Below are 23,155 nucleotides of genomic sequence, written 5' to 3'. Positions count from 1 at the left end.
GCTGCAGGGGATGCTGAGTTTCACCCAGTGTGTTCAAACCCAGGCAAAACAGTGGGAAATGAAACCCAGGGCATTTCCATTCCAGTGTCACCCAACTCCTGCAGCACTGGAGGCTCTCAGAGGAGTCCCAGCCTCCTTGCTGGCAGATCTGCTCTGATCCAGGACTGCAGGAACCTCCCCACGAGCTGGCAGCTCCGTTTGGCTGCAGTGGGAGATGAAGCCCAGGAATATTGATTGGTGAAAGGACATGATCTTGCCACAGGAATGCACAAACTTCCCAGCTGGACTTGTCTTGTGTGGGTTTTTCCACCTTCTCAGAAGCAGCCAGCACAGGCAGCATTGGCACAGATCTCACACAGGTCATCCTCAGCAGCCAGGACTGTCCAGGAGAAAAAGGGATTCAGTTGGATGCCAGGAGGGCAGAGCCACCTGCCAAAGCACTTGGAGACTCCTTTGCATTCCTGCTTTATCATTTGAAAGATCTTTGTGGGTAGAACTGCTCTGAGTAAAATTAGCTCGTGCTGAAATCTGACTGAAGGGATGAAATCAAACCTGAATTCCTTGGGAAGCCATGGGAAGCAAGAGGGCAACAGGATATGGCAGCATTTTATCCTAAAGTGTCCCTTGTACTGGACAGCAGATAACTGCAAGAGAATAACTTTTAAAAGCTTGAGTTATTTGGTGCAGTTCTGCTACAAACTCAGAGGTGTCACCTGCAGACAGGGGGAAAGGAAAGGGATCCAACCCACTGGGAAGGAGGGACTGGGAAAGGGAATAACCCAGTGGTGTTGTGTGTAGCAGAGGCCAAATCACAGGCAGATATTAATGATTAGATAGTACTTATTTTAAAAGAGCAGAGCCACCTGCCAAAGCACTTGGAGACTCCTTTGCATTCCTGCTTTTTCATTTGAAAGATCCTTGTGGGTAGAACTGCTCTGAGTAAAATTAGCTCGTGCTAAAATCTGACTGAAGGGATGAAATCAAACCTGAATTCCTTGGGAAGCCATGGGAACATGTGGAAGCAAGAGGACAAGAGGATATGGCAGCATTTTATCCTAAAGTGTCCCTTGTACTGGACAGCAGAAAACTGCAAGAGAATAACTTAAAAAAGCAAACCCTGCAGCAGCAGCAGCCCATGGCAGAGGGACTTTGGGCAAGCAGGAATGGCTTAAGCTGGAGAAGGGGAGATTTAGATGAGACATTGGGAGGAAAATCCTCCCTGTGGAGGGGTTGAGGCCCTGGCACAGGTGCCCAGAGCAGCTGGGGCTGCCCCTGCATCCCTGGCAGTGCCCAAGGCCAGGCTGGAAGGGGCTGGGAGCAGCCTGGGATAGGGGAAGGTGTCCCTGCCATGGCAGGGGTGGGATGGGATGAGCTTTAAGGTCCCCCCCACCAAACTATTCAGGGATTCCATTATTCTGCTTTGGATGAACTTTTCCCTGCTCACAGCAGTGGGATGTGCCCAGGGAACAGCTCAGCTCAGCACTGCAGGAATTTTCCTTGGCTGGTTCATGGAGCCCAAGCTTTGCAGGAGAAAGGGCAGCACAAAGGCAGCACAAACCCTCCCAGCTGCCCTAGAAGTGACACAGAAGCAGTTCCATGGCTTTGCCTCCTGCTGTTGGAATATTCAAGGTTAAAAATCGTGGTGAAAATGAAAAAACAATGAAATATGAACGACATACTCAGCCTCCTGAAAATCATGGGTGCATCTTCCCTCTTGCACACAGGCCTGAACACCTCAGGCAGGTGTTTCTCCTGGCATGGGGAGTAGCTGCCCATGGGCACCATCATGCGAGGGTTGATGTGTTTGTTGCCCTCCATGAGCTCCTTCAGCTTCTTCACAGACTCCAGGGGGAATTTAAAGTCTCCATCCTGTGAAGAACCAGAAAAAAAAAAGTGTCAGGAAGCCAGGCCTTCTGCAAATCCACTCCATTTCAACCATTTCTCCCAAAAAATACAGCAGAGGGGAAAGATGGTGTTGAAAGAAAGCCAAGATAAAACCTGTTCTGAATGAAGGCAGTGGACAGAGGGAGAATTCAGTCCTGGCTCATCCCTGTGAGACAGACCCATAAAACCTGGGATAGGAAGATCCAGGCTGGGAATCTTCAGCCTCAAAAGAGAGAACTGGGAAATCTCACAGAACCCTGGAATGGATTGGGTTGGAAGGGACCTTAAACTCTTCTCATTCCAGCCCCTGCCATGGACAGGGACCCTTCCACTGTCCCAGGCTGCTGCAAGCTCAATCCAGCACCTCCAGGGATAGGAGGTAGAGATCTACAAAGCCATGGCTGGAGTGGGGATAAATGGGGATTTATTTGGTTCACTGTTCTCCTAACACAGCAGTGGAAATGTCAGTGTTGGCTGTGACCACCCAGAAGCAGCTCTTCTATCACACCACACATTGCTGGGGGCTTAAACCCTTCCCCCCAAGACATTGTGGCAAGTTTCCATTCATTTAGAATCACAGAATCTCTTGTGTTGGAAGGGATCCACAGGGATCACTGATTCCAGCTTCTGGCCCTGCACAGAGGCCCAACAATCCCACCCCGTGCCCATTGAAAACTTGCTCACACAATCTGTGGAAAACAAGTTTTTGGAAGCATAAATATAACACTTCTGACTCAAAGTTCACATCAGAAACTTAAGGAAGCTGGGACAGGACTCTGAGAAATGGTAGTCTATGTTTCAGTTGCTTCTCCCTGTTCATCAGTTAAGGGTCATTCCCTCAGTTTCAAGAGATTTCCCCTTTTTGAGGTCATAAATTTAAGTTGCAGAGGTGTTGCAGCTGTTTAACCAAGTGCACAGAGTCTGTACCCATCTGCAGATAATCAGAGTTTGGCCTAGAAAACAAATAAGCATTTTCAAACTGATTTATATCTGCTGTTTTAACATGGTTTCATGGCCATCACGTGGTCAGTAAGGTGATGTGGGAGGGTTTGGAATGAGATTAATTTTAATGTCCCTTCCAACCCAAACCATCCTGGGATTCTGGAGTCAGGTAAGAGCTCCTCATCCAAAGAAATGAAATGCAGTGACTGATACAGCACAAGACCAAATATTAGCATTTGTTTCACATCCCCATGAGTCCAGTGGGGAATGGTGTGAGATGAGTGGGGAGGGGATTTGATTCTGGCTGGGTTTTTGGAGGGTTTTGTACAGTACCACATTATTTTGGTGTTCAAAGTTTGAAAAACCCCATCAGGCAGACTTTGGGTGCGTATTTACTACGTCAAAATCTCTTCTCTTGCAATCAGTTTATGATCTTACTCAGGTTAATTTATCAGTTGACCTCAAGGATCTTAGAGATCTTTTCTGACCTTAAGGGTCTATAAAAGTTAACCAGGCACTGGCATCAGCAGCCCATGGGAGCGGTGGAGCCACCATCCCTGGAAGTGCTCCAAAAACACCTGGATGTGACAGGGGCCAAGGTGGATCTCTCTGTGCTGGAGGAACAGTTGGATTAAATCATCTTAAAGGGATTTTCCAGCCTAAACAACTTTGTGGTTCTGTGATCAGCCCTGGCTGCCTATGAAAAATTCACTTTTCCTATAAAGGCAGCTCTAGGTTGAGCTGTGGTCACACAACTGAGAAGAAAAACCCCTAGAACTAAAAAAAGGTGGATTTCCACAGGCACAATTTCAGGGAAACCAGGAACTGGGAAGAAACCCTGACATCTGCAGGTCCTGGGGACAAAAAAGAATAAAGGAACAGCAAAATAGAGCCAAAACCACCTAAAGTAAGAAAGATGGATTAGAGAGAGCTAAATTTGATACTCTGGGACAAGGAAGGGAAGTCTCAGGAACAATTTCAGGGAAGAAGAGTGCAAGCCAACTTTGTGCAATGAATAATCAAAGAATCTTCAAAACCTCAAAGACTTCAGGTGAAAGGAGTGCAAGACTCAGAGTTCACTGCAAGTACAGTGGGTAAAACATGGATTTAATGATTAATGAGAGGAGAATTCCAGCTCAAACTCCAGAGATGCACTTTCTACTCTTTTACATAACCTAGAAGCAGCCATTCTCATTCACTAATATTTTTTTATGGCTACAAGTGTAAAATGGGGATTTTTTCACTGGGTAGGAAGCTGTTTGCTCCTCTGGAGACTGTAAGTGTTGAAGAATGGTTTGAGAGAAAGGAGCAGTTTAATCCTTCTACCTCTGGATATCTCTGTCATCCAAAGGACAAAAACAAGGATAGTCCAGGACACAAAGATACCTTATTCCTGGACACCTGCTGCTCACACCTAAAGAGAGTCAATAATTGTTTAACAAGTGTTAGTTTTTATTAGTTTTCCTGGTCCCCAGAGGAAGGTGTTTACATTGCAATCAGACTGAAATCTCCTCTCAGGAGGAGTGCAGAGAGATCCAAAGCTTTCCCAATAACAAACCAGGGCCCTGAAGTACCTTCCTAACCCCTTCCACATTGTATGGAGTGCCATGGTTTGACACTCCAAAAACTCCCAAAGAACTCAAACTTCCTTTTCAAACTCAAACCAGGACATGGAGTATCAGCCATGGGTGCTGTGTACTTGGAAAATTTCACAGGGGCTCCTTTAATCACTTCTCTGCCTATTAATATTTAATTGGACCCAGCCAAGCTCTTCTTTGCCCTTTTTTTTTACAGGCTCCATCCCATAAACTCACAGATCATCCCCACAAAGAACTTCCTGCCTAGAGCCAGGTGACACAAGATAATTTCTCCTTTGTTCACACCTTGTTTGCATCACTCTCTAAAGTCAGCACCTTCACTGCACGTGGCTTTAGGTCTAGGAGAAAATTCTGGGCATGAAACACCTCAGTCCCTAAGGGATTTCAGAGCAGAGATATGGCTGGAGAAGGTAAATAAACAGCAGCAGCATTTAGTGATACCTGAAGTGCTTTACAGAAGGAAAACCCAGGGCATGGGGAGATACAGGTGGAAATCAAGGCAGAGCAAAGCAAAAATTCAGGTCTATTAATTTAGTTCAAGATCCCTGTTGCAACCAGAAGTTAAAAAAATATCATCACTTTGTTAAATTTGTAATAATGACAAATGCAAGAGAAAAAACTCACCTGCACATAGACTGCCTGGGAGATGTGCACCAGGACAAGGCCTGCCAGGACTGCCCAGGAAAGAAAGCTTTTCATGGTGCCTGCAGAGCCAAGCCTCCCCTGAACTGGACAGGTTTTATTTCCTCTGCCTTTGGCCTTTCTTGTGTCTCTCAGACTTTCCCTCTTCCCCTGAGCTCTCAGCAGCCAGAGCTTTATAAAGACTCCCTGCAGCATGGTGCTGGTAATCCATTAATCCAGACTTTCTATTGCCATATCATAAACCCTGAGGGGACTCTCAGTTATCTGCCCAGAGGTACAGCTGGGCAGTCACACCCAGGCACATCCTGGCCTTTATGAGTCGCTCCCACTTTGAGGCACTGGCCGTGACACCAGCAGGCAAAGCATTCCCAACTGCAATAAATAAATAAATGGTGGAGAGAGAGCTGAGGCAACACCTGAGAGTCCCCATGATTCTGGCCACTTTCTGCAGAACTGGGAGTAAAAAAAAAAGAAGTTTGGAAGGAGATAGAAAAAAGCTGTTCCAGTCAGTTGCCTCTTCTGGGAGTCCCAGAAACAAGGAGGGTGATCAAATAATCAGGGGATTGTTAAAGTCAGAGAAGCCCTCTAAGATTGTTGATGTGGATGTGACACCAGGGGACAAGGTGGATCTCTCTGTGCTGGAGGAACAGTTGGATTTCATGATCTTAAAGGGATTTTCCAACCAAAACAATTTTCTGATTCTGTGAAGCCCTCTAAGATTGCTGAGTCCAACCATCAACCCAGGATCTGGAGTAGGTTGTTCACCATTAACCTTGTCCCCAAATGCCACATCAAAAAATGCCTTTTTTCAGCATTTCCAGGCCTGGTGACTTCACCACTGGCCTGGGCAGCCCCTTTCAGTGCCTGCCCACCCTTTCCACAGAGAGATTTTCCCAACATCCAACCTAAAGTTCCCCTGGCACAACCCGAGGCCATGTAGCATTCACATTTTCTGGAAAAAATCCCTTTGCTTAGGATTTTTCTCCTGAGAAGCTGAAAAGGAAGAGAAAAAGGAAAACAATTCTTATCTGATTTGCTTCTGCTGTGTTTTACTCCTTCAGAATGTGTTTGGAGATTGTTTACCCACAGGTGATTGTTGCATTGGATTCTGCTGTGAGTTGTTTTGACCCAATGGCCAATTAGAGCCAAGCTGTGTCAAGACTCTGAAAAGAGCCACAAGTTTTCATTATTATCTTTTTAGCCTTCTGTAAGTATCCTTTCTGTATTCTTTAGTATAGCTTAGTTTAGTATTCTTTAATATAATACAGCATCATAAAATAATAAATTAGCCTTCTAAAAACATTCATGAAGTCAGATCCATCATCCCTTCCTTTGTCTGGGGGGAACCCAAATACATCAAGGCCATTTCCCCTGGTCCTGTCCTTTGTGATCCCACTCCTGTCAGGCTTTGGAGAGAGCTGAGGACCAAGGCAGAGAACCCCAGGCCGTGCCTGCCCATGCCCAGCTGTAAAACATCCTCGGTGCTCTTTGCAGCCCCTAATTAAAACCCATGTGTTAAAAGGTGCAGGGGATGTCATTAAGGGCAAAGGCTGCCAGGAATCAAATCCATTTCTCTGTGACTTCCATGTGGAAACACACACAGGTGCCACAGGGATGGAGGAGCACCAGCGTGCCTCAGCTCAGTTCTGACACCAGGCTCAGGTCTGTAAATGATTTCTGGAATTGTGTGGGTTTGGATTAACACAGACACCAGGAGAACAATGCTCCTGATCCCAGCAGAACAGGAGAGGGCAACAGTCACCCACTGAGCACCTTCCTCAATCTCAGCAGTACTTTATGCCCCAAAGGCTCCAGTTCTTGCTGGAACCCAAATCATTGTTCGAGTGACAGTGAAAATCATCTTTCTGCTTTGTGTAAAATTGCAGAATCCAAAGCATCCAGGTCCCCAGTCAGGGGGCTTGGAGGGAGGGAATGGGACTTTTCTGATTCAGTGAAACCCAAAAATTACTGTACAGTTGAAGCTGAGCTGACAATGCAGAACATCAGCTGAAACACTTTGCCTCTCTCCTCTCCACCAGCCTACATACACAAAATTTGAACTGGAATGATCTTTATTCCAACAAAACAATGATCTTTACTGCAACAAAACAAGCCTGTTTCCTTTCCTGTAATGATTTCTCTGCTTTCTGCTGCCCTGGCCAGAAGCCAGCAGCATTTGCAAGCCCACAGCAGCTCAGGCCTCTGCCCTTAATTACTTTAATATGGGTCAAGGGTGGAACAGCAAAGGGCAGAGCAAAAAATCTCCTCTGAGAACATTTCATTTCCCACATGCTTGGGAATTTTTACACCCATTTTCTTTTCCAAAACCTGGTTTATCCTCAACCTCTCAAGTCCTGTGTACAGCTTGGTGGAAACTAAACAACAGATTAAGAAGACATTGAGGGAACCAGAGAATTGTTAAAATTGAAAATAAACAAGATTATCAAATGTAGCCTTGGAGAGAACCCAAAGAGGCAACTTTGGAGAGGTGTCACAAGAACACTGAGCCACCAGAGGCAGACAGAGCTGCAATCAATGGCTCTGTGTCCAGGGAGGTGTGGTGTGCCTCAGCTCAGGGCCATCTCCCAATGTGCTGAGGACGCCCTGGACCCTGCTGTCTGTGCTGTTGACAGAGACATCACAAAGCACTGCTCCCAGTGTAGATCCCAAGGGATGCCCCTTTGTCTCTGAGCTCCACCAAGGCCCTTCCCCACCACCCTGTGTGCTGCCATCCAACCAACTCCCAATCCACCGAGCAACCCGACCATGAGATTTGAATTATTCCAATCTAGAGGGAAGGCTAAGGCTGTTGTGCCTTTGCTGTGCCCCTTTGCTCCTCAGTGTCACAGTGCAGCTCTGGCTGGGGCCACCAACCCCACCCCACATCCACGGCCCAGTTCCTCTCCTCTCCTCCGGTTCCTCTCCACTCCCCCAGTTCCACTCCTGTCCCCCAGTTCCAGTTCCACTCCCTCAGTTCTACTCCTCTCTCCCAGTTCCACTCCTCTCCCCAGTTCCAGTTTCTCTCCTCTCCCCCAGTTCCAGTTCCTCCTGGGGCTCCAGCTGCCTCACCAAGCTCAGGGGGACCCAAAACTGCTCATTTGGAGGTGCAGGGAGGACAGCAGAGACCTCCTGCTCACCAGGTCTGCTCCTGGACCTTCTATGGTCTCTGGGACACCCCTGCCCTGCAGACCCAGCCCAAGGCCTGGGAGAGGCCAGGGCCAACACCAGAGGAACCCAGCCATGTCCCCACCTGCCCATCCTGCCTGTGGCCATCCTGGGGCTGGAAGGGGGGTCTGGCTGTCCCAGTCCCAGGCTCGTTCCCTGCTGTGCAGAGCCAGTTCCCACCCTGAGGTGAGGCACCTCTGTATCTTCATTCCAGTTTGTGCCCAGCACGGTGGTTCCCAGGGATGTTGGCTCACCATTCAGCAAAGCTTTATGTTATTTATACATTTTAGCAAACAAAGGCCTCAATATTCATTGGCTGCATGTTACATTAATCTCTAATTAATATTCTATCTTCTCTTGGTTAAATGACTGTCTCCCTTGTCACACTAATTAGTCCACTAGTCTTGTCCATCTTTGGAGTTGGTGGAATTCTGCAGTCAGTGGCCATGAGTTGGTTTTCATGATCCCCTCCTGCCAAAATCACCTTTCTCAGAGTGAACACCTCAGACTGATGACCTGGCCCTGTTTGTCCCTCCTTAGGCCCAGCCTCAACAGCCCTGAGAGCTGTGCAGCCCCCAGAGGACCTGGACAGGGTGGGGAGATGGGCAGGGAAGAACTTTCTGAAGTTCATCAGGGGAAATGCAGGTTCTGCATCTGTGGAGGAACAGCCCCAGGCACCAGCACAGGGTGAGGGTGACCTGCTGGAGGAGCTCTGCAGAGAAGGACCTGGGGGTCCAGGGGACAATGAGCTGTCCCTGAGCCAGCAGAGTGTCCTGGGGGCCAAGGAGACTGATGGGATCCAGGGGGCATCAGGAAGAGCATTGCCAGCAGGTCAGGGAGGGCTCCTGCCACTCTGGTCAGCCCTGGCAGGCACATCTGGAGTGCTGTGTCCAGCTCTGGACTCCTCAGGACAGGAGGGAATGGAGCTCCTGGGGTGGGGCCAGTGAAGGCTGTGGAGATGATGGAGGGCCTGGAGCATCTCCCTGCTGAGGAAAGGCTGAGGGAGCTGGGGCTGCTCAGCCTCAGGAGGAGACACAGCTGAGAGGGGCCCTCATCCCTGTTTGTCCCTGTGTGCAGGGAGGGCTCAGAGCAGGGACCAGGCTCTGCTCCAGGAGGCCCAAAGTGATGCACAAAGGGGGCAGGCAGGAACTGATGCCCAGGGAGTTCCAGCTGGACGTGAGGCAGAACTTTGCTGTGCAGTGATGGAGCCTGGAACAGGGGGTGGAGTCCCCCTCACTGGGGATATTTCAGACCCATTCAGGCACAATCCTGTGCCATGGGCTCTGGGATGGCCCTGCAGGAGCAGCAAGGTAGGACCAGATGAGGCACTGGGGTCCCTTCCAACCTCACCTGTCCTGGGATTCTGTGACTGGAGTTGTCCACGTCCACCAGTCCCATCAGGATCAGCAAACACTGTTGTCCCAACCAGGGGCTCAATCTCTGGTGTGGAGCAGCAATTTACATACCAAGGTGATGGTTTTCTAGGTCTTTATTCCTTTTTCCATGTGGCTGCCCCCATGTCACAGATCTGCTGCTGTCTCTTCGTGGACACTCAGCTTCTTCACCAAGCTCAGGTTAGATCCAGAACCTGTTCAGGATTCAGGAGGTACAGGGGGAGGACAACAGAGACCTTCTTCTCACCAGGTCTGCTCCTGGAGGTTCTGCAGCCTCCCAAACACCCCTGCCCTGCAGACCCAGCCCCACCAGCCCGAGAGCAGAGGAATCCCCCGGTGTCCCCACGTGCCACAGGCTGTCACCTGGGGCTGTCACCTGGGGCTGTCACCTGGGGCTGTCACCTGGCTCAGGGACAGCTCCAGGACCCCACACCCAGCTGGTAGCACTGCCAGGGGCTGCTGCAGGCAGGGAGGGATGTGGTGCCCAGGAGGATGCCCCCATTGCCTGGAGAGGGGATGCACCCCCTGCTCACCGAGGGAGTCATCGTGGGACCATTTCCGTAACTGGTTCATCTGCAAGGCCTTCATGCACTGCTCCCTGGACACTTTGTAGGGCTGCAGATTGAGCAGGACCTGCTTGGCTCGTGGGGTCCTGCAAGGCAGGGACAGATTCCCCTCTCAGTCCCTGCCTGGAATCCTGCCTGGCCCAGGCCCTGCTGCTCCTGTGTCCCGTGGGCCCCACCAGCTCCTTCAGCATGGACACCAGCATCAGGGGCTGCCCCAGGGCATGCCCAGGTCAGGGGATGTCCAAGGGACCATATCCAGCCCAGAGCTCAGGGTTCCACTTCCCTGATCCTAGAGGGTCCCTCCTTGTGGATGCCAAGGGACAGAGAGAGAGAAACAGCCAGGGTTTCTCACAGTGGCTTGGGAGAAGTTTTAGGGAGCTGGAAAGATGTGATAACTTGCTGACTATAAACAATTTGCAGGTGCTGTTTTTCTGCTTTATATCCCCAGCTGGGGGCTGTGTACAAATTATGAAAGGGACGGGGCTGCTGTGGAACTGCCTTGAGCTGTTTTATTTTCCAGCATCAGCCTCATTACATGGCTATGACAATGGGAAGATGCCAGCAGCTCACATCCCAGGCAGCAGACCAAGAACTTAATGTTACAACTTACTTTATAAGTTTTTTGACCAATCACACAAAGCAAAAGCACATTGACAGTAGTTCTATCCAACCACTATAAGCACACATCCCTTTGGTTAAACAATGCTTGCTTATTTCAAATACAATACCTGCTTGTAAGCCTTAAAACACAACGCACAGAGCTCCATTATTAACCTTCAACCTTCCTAATATCTTGCTAGATAAACTTTTCTGTAGCTTAGAGAGTTATTCTAGACAAGTGTTAATACACAGATCATTGTTCTATTTGTCCTTGCTTTTCTACTTTTTAAATAATTTTTCTGCTGACCTATCTCATGGCTGCTGCTTAGCTCTAATCACAGTTCTGCTGTATCTGAACCCTGCCTTTTGCAGCTTTCCCAAAACCCTCTAATTCTGTCGATTCCCACACTTTATTTTTCTGTTCCTCTCAAAGACAGTGTGTGAGAAAGATGTTTCTGTTAGTTAGCCAATAGAATAGAATCTGTTGTACCACTCTATAAAAACCTCATGGTTCTTTTGAATAAATCCTTCTTTGCCTTTTCTACCATCCTGCCTCTCCCCCGTTCCTGCCCCACCCTTGGCACAGGAGTGACACCTCCTACCTGCTCAGGTCCCCCAGCCCTGGCTGCCACTCTCCTACCTTGGCTGTGGTGTTCTCCTGCGAGGGGACGGTGCCTTCTCCTGCTGTGCCCCTTCTGGGGACAGAGCAGCAGCCACTCCTGCCACAGCTGCCACTCTCTCCTTCCTCAGCCTTTCAAATCCTCCAGGGGAGAATGCAGCAGCCTTCTTCAGACTCCTCTGCTCTGCCAGGCCTGGAAGCTGTGACATGGAGCAAAGGGAAGGCAGTTCAGACATTTTGGCAACAATGAGAGTCTCATCCTGCAGCCCACGAGACAAGGGACAGTTTGGATCCCTCCTCTCTCCCCCAGAGTTCTTGGCAGTGACCTGAAGCAGCCTGGACAGCACAGAGGTTCTGTTCAGAGAAAGATTCCCTGAAGGATGAAGTCATTCCCAGGACTGAATGGAGGGCCCAAAGACATCCCAGAATGGGCAGATCCAAAGGGATTCCCTCAACAGCCTCCCTGCAGTGAGGCAGGACACGATGCTCCATCCATGTAACCTACCTGAGCACCTTTTCCATGCATGGTGGGAGCTGCAAACCCAGCTCTGGGCTCTTCCATCTCCTTGGTGGCTCTGCCCTTCTTCACAGAGTTCTCACTTGGAGACAGCAAACTGCAAAGACACCACACAAGTATTTTGTCTCCAAAACCTCTCCAAAACACTGCTGCCCACTTCCCATGCCATGGGAAGGGCCAAGGCCTTGGGCACGTGCCCAGATCTGCTCTCAGTAAGTACAGGCAGCATGGCCAAAGGTGACAGCTCCTCACACCTCTCCAGGAGTGTGGAAACCCAGAGCACTGGGAATATTTCTGTGTCTGCTCTGAGGTGCCCTGACCCCCAGGGCAGCACTGACTCTGACCCTCATTCATGGAGAAAGTTTCCCAGACTTCAAGATAGACTGGAACCCACAAAAGTGTGAAATAGATTCTAGAGAGCATTGTAGGTGTGTCACTGGGTGAGAAATTGAGGTTTTGGGATTTTTAGTGTGTTGTGGATGGCAGCAAGATGGAGGGCACAGGGTGTTGTCCTGGGCTGCTTCTTCATGCTTCTTCTTCCTCCTTCTCCATGGGTTTGGGTGGCATTTTCTAATTGGGCAGAAAAGTCCTCATTGCAGCTCTTTGGGATCAGTTATTGGGTTAAAAGGGAAAATAATCCAGGTGTCAGCTCTTAACTGGACAGTTTAGTCTGAAAAGCCCTTGTACCAAGAGATTGTTGGCCATTTTTGTGATGCTTTTCCAGCGTGCTGAGCTGGCGTGGACAGCATGCAAAACTCTAGGTAAGGTAACAATAAACAAGAACCTGAAGACCCAAAGAATCCAGTGGGTCTCTCTTTCCTGACACAAGAACACCCAGGAGGGTCTCCCCAGACAGAGGAGCCCCCTGGGAGGGCCCAGCCAGAGTCCCAGAAGTCGGGGAATCAGCAACAGGGGCGTGGAATTACCCAAAGCCAGCTCTCCCGGGCTCTCACCTCCCTCTCTGCACTCCTCCATCAGCCTTCTTCTTTTCTCTTCCTGTCCCTTTCCCATCATATATCCGACTTGGAGGAAGGTGAGGACGAAGAAGGAGGCGGTTGGGAAAATTCCCTAAAGAGGAAAAAGAGGGAGCTCCTCTCAACAGCATCTCCAGGGTGCTTTGGGCATGAGGGATCTCCCAGCCCTCCTGTCCCAGCCCATCCCCTTCCCTGAGGGCTCCATGGTCCTGTCCCACTGCTTCCTTGGGTCCCCATCCAGAGGAAGAGGGACCTGCTGGGACAATTTTCTGGCAGGAGAGAGGATTCCCTTGGGCATGGAGGATGTCAGGTCCCAGGAGGGAACGTACCTGGCGTTGTTTGGTGCTTGGTCCTTTGTTGTGTTTTGTTTGTTGTGCCAGCATCTTGTAGGAAAGCACTTAGAGGATGTGGCTGGGACTTCCCATCTGCCTGCACAAAGCTGCAAAGAAGGGGTGACAGCAGTTGGAGTAAGGCAGCAGAGTCCATGGCAGCCTCTGGGAAGAAGCTGTTCCAGGTTACCAGTTTTGCAAAGGAAACACAACACTGGAGCATGGGCAGGAGAGTCTCCCTCCACAGGGCTCCTCTCAGCCAGGTCTGGGATCCCTCTTGCCAGAGAGGCTTTCCAGAGAAAACAAACCCCTGAGAACATCCCAGGCTCTGGGGCCTCTTGATTCTCAGTCTTTCTCAAAGAAAAGGAAGGAGCTGGTGGAGCTCCATGGCCCCCAGCTGTGCCTCCAGGCCTTTCCCACTGAATTGGGAAGGTAAAGCAGGCCCTCTTCCCAGGGAATCCACCTGAAGAATGCAAAATGGCCATGGGGAATTTCGATTCACCATGGAATTCAATTCACCATTGGAATCCACCCAAAGAAGCCAGAATGGCCATGGACCTTGAACAATTTCAATTCCACCTCTAAAATTAAATACATCCAAGGATTCCTCCCACATGGGAGAAGCCAGGACCAAAAGGTGTTGCTGTTTATCACCCCACCATGTACAGAAACCGTTGCACTCACTGTGGCAGCACAAAGACACCTCCAGGAGGAATCTGGGAAATGTCCTTTTCCAGGTGGGCTATGGTCAACAGCTTCAGATTTGGTGACTGCAACAGAGACATGGCAGCACCCACAGGGGATTTACCTGCTGTTCACAAGGCACAAAATCCCTCTTCCACTGCCAGCCCCCAGCCCCAGCTCTCTCTCCACCACCCTGTGCCCCTTCAGTGTCCCAAATCCACGAGCATCTCCACCACCTCAGTATTTTGGGGCCAGGCCATGCCAGCAGCATCTCCACAGGAGCCAAACCCAGGGCTCATTCCCTGCGAGCAGCACAGCAGGCTCAGCTCCCAGGAGCATGGAAAGCCCCTACATTGTCCCAAATCCATGAACATCCCCACCACCTCAGTGTTCTGGGACAACAAGGCCATGCCAGCAGCATCTCCACAGGAGCCAAACCCAGGGCTCATTCCGTGGGAGCAGCACAGCAGGCTCAGCTCCCAGGAGCATGGAAAGCTGCCCAAGGCCACAGCCGTGTCCCCCCAGGAGTCTGAGGGCACATGAAACACATGCCAGACTCACCGGGAGCAAACCTTCTGCCAGGCCCTGTAACTGAGCCACCTCTTGGACCAGGCCTTCAAAGAACCTCATGGCCACGTGTTTCCCACGGCAGAGCAGGACCCCGATGTCCTTGAACACAAAGTCAAAGTTCTTCCCGCTGGACAGGGCCCACTCACAGATGCTCAGAGTGGCCTTGATGCACAGCACAATGGTGGCCTTGGGCTTGTGCAGGCGCAGAGCCACCTCAGCACAGACCAGCTCGTCAGCCTTGGAGAGCCCTGTGGAGAAAGCACCCAACAGAGTCACTCCCTCAGCTCTTCTGTGGTGGAAGAGCAACGGGGATAGGACGGTCAGGATGGATGGAGATGAGAGATCTCTGAAGCCAGGCTGTGGAATTTGGGGTTTATTGCAAAGGGCCTGGGTGCAGGGCCCTGCTGGGAGCTGCCAGACACAGCTCAGAGCAGGCCTGAGAGAAGAGAGGGGGAGAGAGGATGAGAGGGTAAGAGAGTAAAAGCATAAGAGAGTAAAAGGGGTAAGAGAGTAAGAGGGGCAAGAGCTAAGAGAACCAAGAGCACCAAGTTCCCATTACAATACAATAAATCTTCTTCTGTGTTGAATATTTTAATTCTCACTAACCAATCTAGTACAATACACAAATCCTATAGCATTTACACACAGCCTATAAGAATCATTACATTACCATACTGTGCTACATTTTAAACCCTAAAACTCCTCTTTGGGCCCCTTCTGCCAAGCTGGCAGGGTCTGCTCTGACCCTTGGGCCTGTCTGCAAGCAGAGGGTGTTGTTCCATCAAAAGGGGATCACCTTCAGCTGGCCACACCATTGTTTCCAGTTGTTCAGTAACTGAGGGATCTCAAAGCTTGCTTTCATTTCAATCTCGCTTATAGTTTCCATATTCCCAAAATCTTTTGCCAGACAATCATATTTATAAGGCTTTCCTGTTCCATCTTCCCCAACACAGTGGCCCTTTGAGAGCCCACCAACCCCCTCCCACCACAGTGACTCTTCACCCAGCAGCAAATGTCCTGCTTTGGTGCCATGAGCCCCAGCCCTGCACTGCCAGCTCAACCACCACGCTCCAGCTCCACAGAACCTCTCAGGAGCCAGCAGCAATGCTGCTTCCTGCCTTCCCAAGGTGGAAGATCATCAAGGTGGGGAGGATCATCAATCCCTTCAGTTCCAGGATGTTGGAACTCAGTACATCCCTCCGGGTGTCCAGAGTTGCCAAGGACTGTCACAGACATCTTTTATGAACAATCCTTTCCTTAGGATTTTTCCTTCTGAGAAGCTGAGAGGCCTCAGGAACAAAATGTAACCAATGGTTATCTGCTGCTGTGGAATGCAACAGGTGCAGCTGGGATTGGCCCATGTTGGTTGTTTCTAATTAATGGCCAATCACAGTCAGCTGGCTCGGACAGAGAGTCTGAGCCACAAGCCTTTGTTATCATTCTTTTCTATTCTATTCTTAGCCAGCCTTCTGATGAAACCTTTTCTTCTATTCTTTTAGTATAGTTTTAATGTAATATATATCATAAAATAATAAATCAGCCTTCTGAAACATGGAGTCAGACCCTCGTCTCTTCCCCAGTCCAAAAACCCCTGTGGACACCATCACAGAGGACCCCGTCAGGGAGCTCAGGGACCCTGGCACACAGCCCAGAGCACCTGGGGATTTGATTTTGACCCTTGGAGCAAGTTGCCAGCTTTGTATGAGGACATGAAAGTCACACAGGTTTGAACAGTGTAATAACAAAATGATCACAGGGTGAAAATGTAGATTTTAGGATTTTTGGTATGGGGGTTATGGGGACAAGATGGAGGAATCTGGGCGTGTCCAGCCTTTCTCCTTCTTCTTGTTCTCCATTTTCTGCAGTGATGTTGGCACTTTGGGATTGGTTTAGAGTAGAAGTGCACTGTCTAACACAGGTGATGGGTATTGGGAATTAAGTGTCAATATGTTATATGTAGTTTGTAGTATAAAAGGACAACACAAAGAGTGCCTGTGGCTGCCCTGCAGAGCAGATCTCGGCTGGGCAGAAAGAAAATTTTATAGATAAGAATTAATAAACAACTTCAAGACCAAAAAGTGAAGAGTCCAGACTCGTTCTTCAGCCGCAAGGGCCGAAACAGAGACACCCTGCACATCTGGGGCAGCAATTATCAACCAAAACCCGAGAGCAGAGATTCTCAGAAACCCCTCCAGGAGCTCTCCAGCAGCAGCCAGCACCCTGTGGGCACCCAGAGAGCCCTGGAGGGACCCATCCACATCCCAGGGCTGAAGGGCTCATCTTACCAGGCACAAGGCTTTGCCCATGGAGGAGATTCTTGCCCACCAGGGGAAGGGGCTTGTTCAGCTCAAACTCAGGAGTGTCTGCCATGAAACCTTCCCCTTCTCCATACCAGATGGGTTTCTTCATAATGTGGATGGTACCCAGGCCCATCAGCCCAGCTCTCTGGAAGCAAAAGCAAGAAATCAGAGGGCAAACAGGAGGGAAGGCAAAGGGTGATCTGTGGCCTTTCCATCCCTGCAGCTCCAAGGGCTGAGATGGAGGCCCCAGGAGAGCTTTGGAGGAGAGCCTTTCACTCCAAATGGTTCCTCACTCCCTCCTCTCCAGGATCTGCAGAGTGCAAGACATGTGGGAGAAACTCCTGGAGCCTGAGGAGGCCCAAGGAGTGCAGGAAGGCCCAGGAGGGCTGGAAAAGAGGGTGTCCCTCCTTCCCAGCCATCCTGGGGAAGACTCCAAGGAGGAAATCCAATGTTCTTCTACTCAAGCACCGCTTGACTTCTTGCCTGCGCTCCCAATGGGTCTGTGAGTAAAATGCAGGGTCTGCCTGGGACGCTCCTTCTGCCCCCGAGGCTGGTGAGGGCCCCAGAGGATGGGGAAGGATCAGGAAACCCCCATGGTCTGAGGGAGGACCACAAGGAAACCAGCCCCACCTTCTTCAGCAGCAGGTCCTGGCGACAGCACTCAGACACACAGTCCCAAACTTTAATGATTTCTGCCAGAAGGAGAGAAAGAGCCCGGCTGAAGTTACGAAGTTCATCACCCTCCCTTCACTTTCCCAATGTCAGATCCCCTTCTCCAAAGGGACCCTCTCCCTGGGCAGAGCCACCTTCCCACCCCCAGGGGCAGGGGGATGCCAGGCTTTACCATCCTTGTGGAAATACACCAGATCTGGAGACAGAGCAAGGAAGAAGCCAGAGAAAAGCTGTGTCATGGCTGTAGTTCCTTCTGCCTGGCTTCTTTCTTTCTTCCTCTCCATCCCACCATGGCCTTAGGATGGGAGGCCTGGTGGGACAGTGGGGCACCCCAGCTGGGCTGGTCTCTGACTCTCAGGGCAGTGGGGTTCTGGTTCCATGGAGGCAGAATGTCCCATTGTGACCTCATGTGTCATCAGGGGGCTGCAGAGCCCCACACAGACACCCCCCTGCCCCAGGCTTCACCCAGAGGGGAAGGAGGCTGCACCCCTCATTTTGAGGGACTGCACCCCTCATTTTGAGGGGCTGCCCCCACCCAGGCACTGCCCTTTCCAAGGAGTCTCCCACAGCCACTGCTGAGGTGGCTGGAAAATCGGATGGAAATGGATTTAGAATGATTGACACAGATCCTGCTACACTGGTAACTGCTGTGTTATGAGTTAGGAATTTGGTAGAAAAACTTTTATAGATAAGAAACAATGAACAACCTTGAGACTGAGAAATGAAGAGCTCTGACCAGGGGGTCTCTGAGCCCCCTGGCAGGGGTTGGAGCCATCCAGGACAGCCAGAGGGATGTCCTGAATTCCAACATCCATGAAGTGGAGTTCTGCTGGGGTTCACCCAGAGCAGGGTCCACTGAGTGTGGTGTATGGGGTAACTGATCCCAGTTACCTGGATCCCCTATTACCAACTACAGGGACCCAGTTACCCCACACCAGATCCATTCCTATGCTGGGCATAAGGAAAACAAACCTGCAGCACAGCCCAGAGAGCTCCAACAATGCCATTACAAGCCCAGATTCCTCTCCTGTGTCAAACCACTCAACATGGCCTCAGCCAGGGATTGACCCAGGGACATTCCTTGTGGGCAGGATGAAGGGCACAACCCCATCAGTCTGTCCCTCCAAATTCCTCTCATCCCCTAGGTAAGTACAAAATTAGGGTACATTTCATACCTTATTGCCACTGTGTTTCACAGAGAAAAGCAAGGCACAACTTCCCAAGGATATTCTGGGATTCATATTCTCTGAACCTCAGAGAAAGAAAAAAACCAATTCTTGTCTCATTTGCTGCACCTGTGTTGTTCACAAGTGAAATGCATGGTGGAAGATTGTTTACCTGAAGGGAATTGATGGATTACCTGAAGGGAATTGATGAATTACCTGAAGGGAATTGATAATTGGATTCTGGTGTGGGTGTTTTGCTTCACTGACCAGTTGGATCCAGGTGTGTGTGTTGGGACTGTTGGCTCACAGTCAGGAGATTCTGTGCAGTGGAGTTGAGTGCTTGGCAGATTCAGTTTAGATGTAATGTAATATAGTATAGAATAATATAGTATAATAAAGTAATTAATTAGCCTTCTGATAAGATGGAGTCCTCCTCATCATTTCTCCCAGCAAAAATATCACCAATACTTTATTAACCATCAGAGGAACAGTGGATTTGTCTTTCCAAACCAGCTGTGGGTAGATAAAACCTGCACTGGGAGATAAAAGAAACAATGGGAAGGATTCCACTGATTGATGAATGGAAAAAGAGATTTGCTTTTACAAATAAACTTTAGGTTTGCTGATAAATGAAATTAGACATTGAAAGATGAAAGAAACAATGGGGAAGAAAAACCCCTAAATTCCATAAGAATTAAAAATTAAAAGGGAAGGTTATACATTAGAGGGAAATCTTTGGTATCAGGTGTTTTGGGAAGTCTGAACCTCTCAAGTACCTCAGCCAATGGGGAAAGAGAGAAGGGAAATATGGCTGGGAAATTGGGATAAAAAGGAGGCTGCATCCTCCAAAAATTGGAGAGACCCCAGGGGAATGCCCCATGGCCTCTGCCTTTATTGGAATAAAGTCAAAGGACTCCTCTGTCTCCTTTCTGGACATAAACCTCTGGTGTTTGTGGATTAATTTTCCTAACAACCACGACTGTGCAAAGTGCTGTGGGCAGGATGGTGGCCAAACCTCCTGCTCCCTGTGCTCCCAGTGTCCAGAACATTCCTTGGTGGGAGTTGTTGGGCATCAGGCAGAAGAACGAGGCCCTGCCCCACGTTCCTCTCAATGGAAGGAACAAAACAACATCAGCACAAACCCCAGGACTCCCCTCTGGTTCTGTACCTGCACCATGGCCCCTGCCACAGCTGGAGCTTTGCATTTTCTCCCCTCCAGCATGGGGAGGTCCCACCTGGAGCACTGTGGTTGTTTTGGGCCCCTGGAGAGCTGTGGAAGTTTCCCACCTTGGTGTGTGAGCACAGAGCTGCTGTGGGGTGAGGGAGAACTGATGGAGCTGCTCCAAGGCATCTCTGAGGTGGGATAACCCAGGCTCCTGGGTTAATCCATCCCTTGGAATGGGTGAAAGGGCATTGAATGATTGGTGTTTACACACATACACACATACTTATATACATATGTCACATTTATTTGAACACTTTGGTTGCAGTGGAAATCACCTATGGAGCCATTTTGCTTATTTCCTTTAGAAATACACCAATATAAAAGTAGAAAAATAACACTTTAGAAAATACATGAGGAAAAGAAAGAAAAAAAAAAAAAAAAAAAGGAAAGGATCAGAGCAGAGAGTGGAGAGGAAAGGTCTCACCACCCATGGATGCAGTGACAGGACTTGGTTATTGCAATTTCAGTGTCCAAAGTCAAAGTGATGGTCACAGTCTGGATCCATCAGGGGTGGAAGCTCCAAAAATGCAAAGTTCAGTGGGATAATTCAGGCTCAGTGGGAACAGCCAGGTCCCTTCCCTGGGCTCAGGGGTTTTGCACTGCCCATGGAACACTGGGGTCATGCCCAGTGCTCAGAAATGAGTCTGTGCTCCCTCCAGGCTCTCTGATGCTTTGTGCCCCTTCCAGGACCTGACCCTGCCTCTCCCTGAGTGTGGCTGAGCCAGTTCTGCCCCCTCACAAGGGATGAAGCCCCCAGCCCCTCCATGAGAGCGTTCCTGGCACTGCCCTGGGCTCTGTGGGGATGAGGATGCACAACTGCCCCAGGCACTGCAGAGGGCAGAGCCCAGGGACACCCCAAATCCCATGGAGAGGTTCTGTGCACCCCAAAAGGCTCCTGGAGGGTTCTGGGGAGCCCAAACAGGCACAGCCAGGGGTTGGGGGCACCCAAAGGCAGCGCTGGGGTCTGGGCATGGCACAAAACAAACCAAGGGGTGGGGATCCCCCCAAAATGGACACCAGGGCTTGGGCCACCCTGCAAGGGACAGCCAGGGTGCAGAGGGGGCACACTGAGGGGTCCAGAGCTCCCTGAACACACAGGGAGAGCCCAGGGAGCACAGAAAGGCCCGTGGAGATGCCCAGCTCTGCTCCCACCTGCACTTCTGATCCTGCTGTTCCCTCCTGGCACCCTCAGACTCCCTCCTCTCCCTGCTCTGCATGGCCTGATCCCTCTCACTCTCACCCAAGCATCCTCAGGGACCATCTACTCCAAATCTATCTCCTTTCCTCCCCTGGATGCTCACATCCCTCCTCTCTTCTGCCCCTATTCCATTTCCCTTTGCCCTCCCATCTCCCTCTGTGTCATTTCTGACCCCTCTGCCCATCACATCCTGCCCCCAGAGCTTCTCTTTCCTCCCATCTTCCTTCCCTACACATTCCCATCCCCTCCCCAGTGCTCAGAGATCCTGTTCACCTCTGCACAGAGCAAAGGGAATGCTGAGAGTGTGGAAAAGGGGAATGACAGTGTGGGGGCATAGGGTAAAAGGGAACTTCTGTAAGTTTTATTTATAAAATTCATAGATTTGGACTGGACAGGGGATTAGGGCTGAGGGAAGACACCCTTCACCCCACCCCTCTAGCACTGTACAGAGTTTATTTACAAATTCCAGCCTCCAGTGGATCTGGGATCACACACACATTTACAGGTGGGCGAGTAAAAAAAAAACAAAACAAAACAAAACAAAAAACAAAGCTGTGGAATCATTTCGTTGGACCACATCCCAGCACTCATGGGCTCAGTGCATTTGGCAATTCTCTCTGCAGGCTCTGCTGTGTGCCATGGCTCCAGGAGCACAGATCCTGCAGCAGCATTCCCCATTCCCAGCTCAGAAGCTCTGGGAGCCCAGGCTGTGGCTCTGCTCCTGCACAGGGGAGGCTGGGGGGGCCGTGCTGTCCCCAGGAGAGGCCACGTTCAGGTACCCAATCTCTGAAGGCTGTGAGGGGGACAGGCAGAAGGAAGAATCCAGGCTCTCAGCCTCTCCCTCAGGCTTCTGTGGGGCCTTCAGGCCTCCCAGGGGCTCTGGGAGATCTCGGGGTGGGAAGCTGGAAACAAATTTCCATTTTCTGTCATTCTCTGGAGCTTGAGTGAGCCCTACCCAACAGCTCTGAGCAGCACAGCACGATGTGGGTGCTCTTCTCTTGGAGCAAGGCTCCTCCTCCAGGCAAGGAAGGGACACCCCCAGCCAGCCCAGAACCTGCTTGGAGCATCCTCCACCCCAACAGAGCCATGGCAGGGGCTGTGACCAAACCCCCAGAGCTGCACTGGCCCCCTGCCTTCCCCCCATCTGGTTTGGCACGGATTGGAATGAGGAACACACCCAGAGTGATGTGGGAAACAGCTCTGGCCACACAAGGACTCCAGGTCTCACCACCTCTTGTATCAAGACTCCTCCAAAGGCCCTGAACACCAAGATTCCTAAATCCCACAGTGCTCCCCAAAATATTCTGAAAATTGGACTTCTCCATCCCATCAGCTGACTGGTTTCAATACCATTTTAAATGCCATCTTAATACCATTCTAATGCCATTTAATTTTCCCTAAAAATTTGACTTCTCCATCCATTCAGCTGACTGGTTTCAATCCCATTCTAATGCCATTTTAATACCATTTCAATCTCATTCTAATGACATTTCAGTACCATTTCAATACCATTCTAATGCCATTTTATTTTCCCTAAAATTGGACTTCTTCATTCCACCAGCTGACTGGTTTCACTACCATTTTAATGCCATTTTAATACTATTTTCCCTAAAATTTGACTTCTCCATTCATTCAGCTGACTGGTTTCAATACCATTTTAAATGCCATTTTAATATTATTTTCCCTAAAATTCCTTCCAGCCTTCTCCATCCCATCTACTGACTGGTTTCAATACCATTTTAAATCCCATTTTAATACCATTTCAATACCATTCTAATGCCATTTTATTTTCCCTAAAATTGGACTTCTCCATCCATTCAGCTGACTGGTTTCACTACCATTTTAATGCCATTTTAATACTATTTTCCCTAAAATTCCTTCCAGTCTTCTCCATCCCATCAGCTGACTGGTTTCAATCCCATTTTAAATGCCATTTTAATACTATTTTCCCTAAAATTTGACTTCTCCATCCCATCAGCTGACTGGTTTCAATCCCATTCTAATGCCATTTTAATACCATTTCAATACCATTCTAATGCCATTTTATTTTCCCTAAAATTGGACTTCTCCATTCCACCAGCTGGCTGGTTTCACTACCATTAAAATGGCA

General features: G+C 49.8%; 3 protein-coding genes across 12 annotated transcripts in view; all 3 read right to left on the bottom strand.

Moving 5' to 3' along the window:
- Positions 1-314: 314 nt before the first annotated feature.
- Positions 315-5,123, bottom strand: GUCA2A (guanylate cyclase activator 2A). Its single transcript, XM_071448806.1, has 3 exons — positions 5,049-5,123; positions 1,680-1,869; positions 315-379 (listed from the first exon to the last, which is right to left on the bottom strand). Exons 1-3 carry the CDS (start codon positions 5,121-5,123, stop codon positions 315-317), a joined length of 330 nt encoding a protein of 109 aa, XP_071304907.1.
- On the bottom strand, positions 1,731-19,929 carry CCDC81 (coiled-coil domain containing 81). 4 transcript variants are annotated; one of them, XM_071448843.1, is made up of 12 exons: positions 18,632-19,929; positions 17,415-17,476; positions 16,770-16,929; positions 14,476-14,732; positions 13,915-14,000; positions 13,231-13,340; positions 12,881-12,995; positions 11,916-12,024; positions 11,432-11,610; positions 10,159-10,277; positions 9,582-9,819; positions 1,744-1,869 (listed from the first exon to the last, which is right to left on the bottom strand). In XM_071448843.1, the coding sequence occupies exons 3-11, from the start codon at positions 16,915-16,917 to the stop codon at positions 9,752-9,754; spliced, it is 1,191 nt and encodes a 396-aa protein (XP_071304944.1). In that variant the 5' UTR covers positions 16,918-16,929; positions 17,415-17,476; positions 18,632-19,929; the 3' UTR covers positions 1,744-1,869; positions 9,582-9,751. The 4 variants fall into 4 exon arrangements, with proteins under 4 accessions (XP_071304945.1, XP_071304944.1, XP_071304946.1 ...); XM_071448844.1 differs by having other exon boundaries at positions 1,731-1,869; positions 9,698-9,819; positions 17,415-19,929; XM_071448845.1 differs by lacking the exon at positions 10,159-10,277 and having other exon boundaries at positions 17,415-19,929.
- Positions 19,930-20,070: 141 nt separating this feature from the next.
- CCDC30 (coiled-coil domain containing 30) overlaps positions 20,071-23,155 on the bottom strand; it is a 42,641-nt gene continuing 39,556 nt past the window's right edge. For all 7 annotated transcript variants that reach the window (XM_071448835.1, XM_071448836.1, XM_071448837.1 and 4 more), the window contains one exon: positions 20,071-21,947. In XM_071448835.1, coding sequence (XP_071304936.1) covers positions 21,731-21,947 — 217 coding nt within the window. In that variant the 3' untranslated portion in view covers positions 20,071-21,730. The remainder of the gene's footprint in view (positions 21,948-23,155) is intronic.

Source organism: Agelaius tricolor, unplaced genomic scaffold (genome assembly GCF_023055355.1).
Source record: "Agelaius tricolor isolate 1412-34295 unplaced genomic scaffold, bAgeTri1.0.p SCAF_28, whole genome shotgun sequence".
Classification (NCBI taxonomy): Eukaryota; Metazoa; Chordata; class Aves; order Passeriformes; family Icteridae; genus Agelaius; species Agelaius tricolor.
This window is presented reverse-complemented; position numbering and strand designations above follow the sequence as displayed.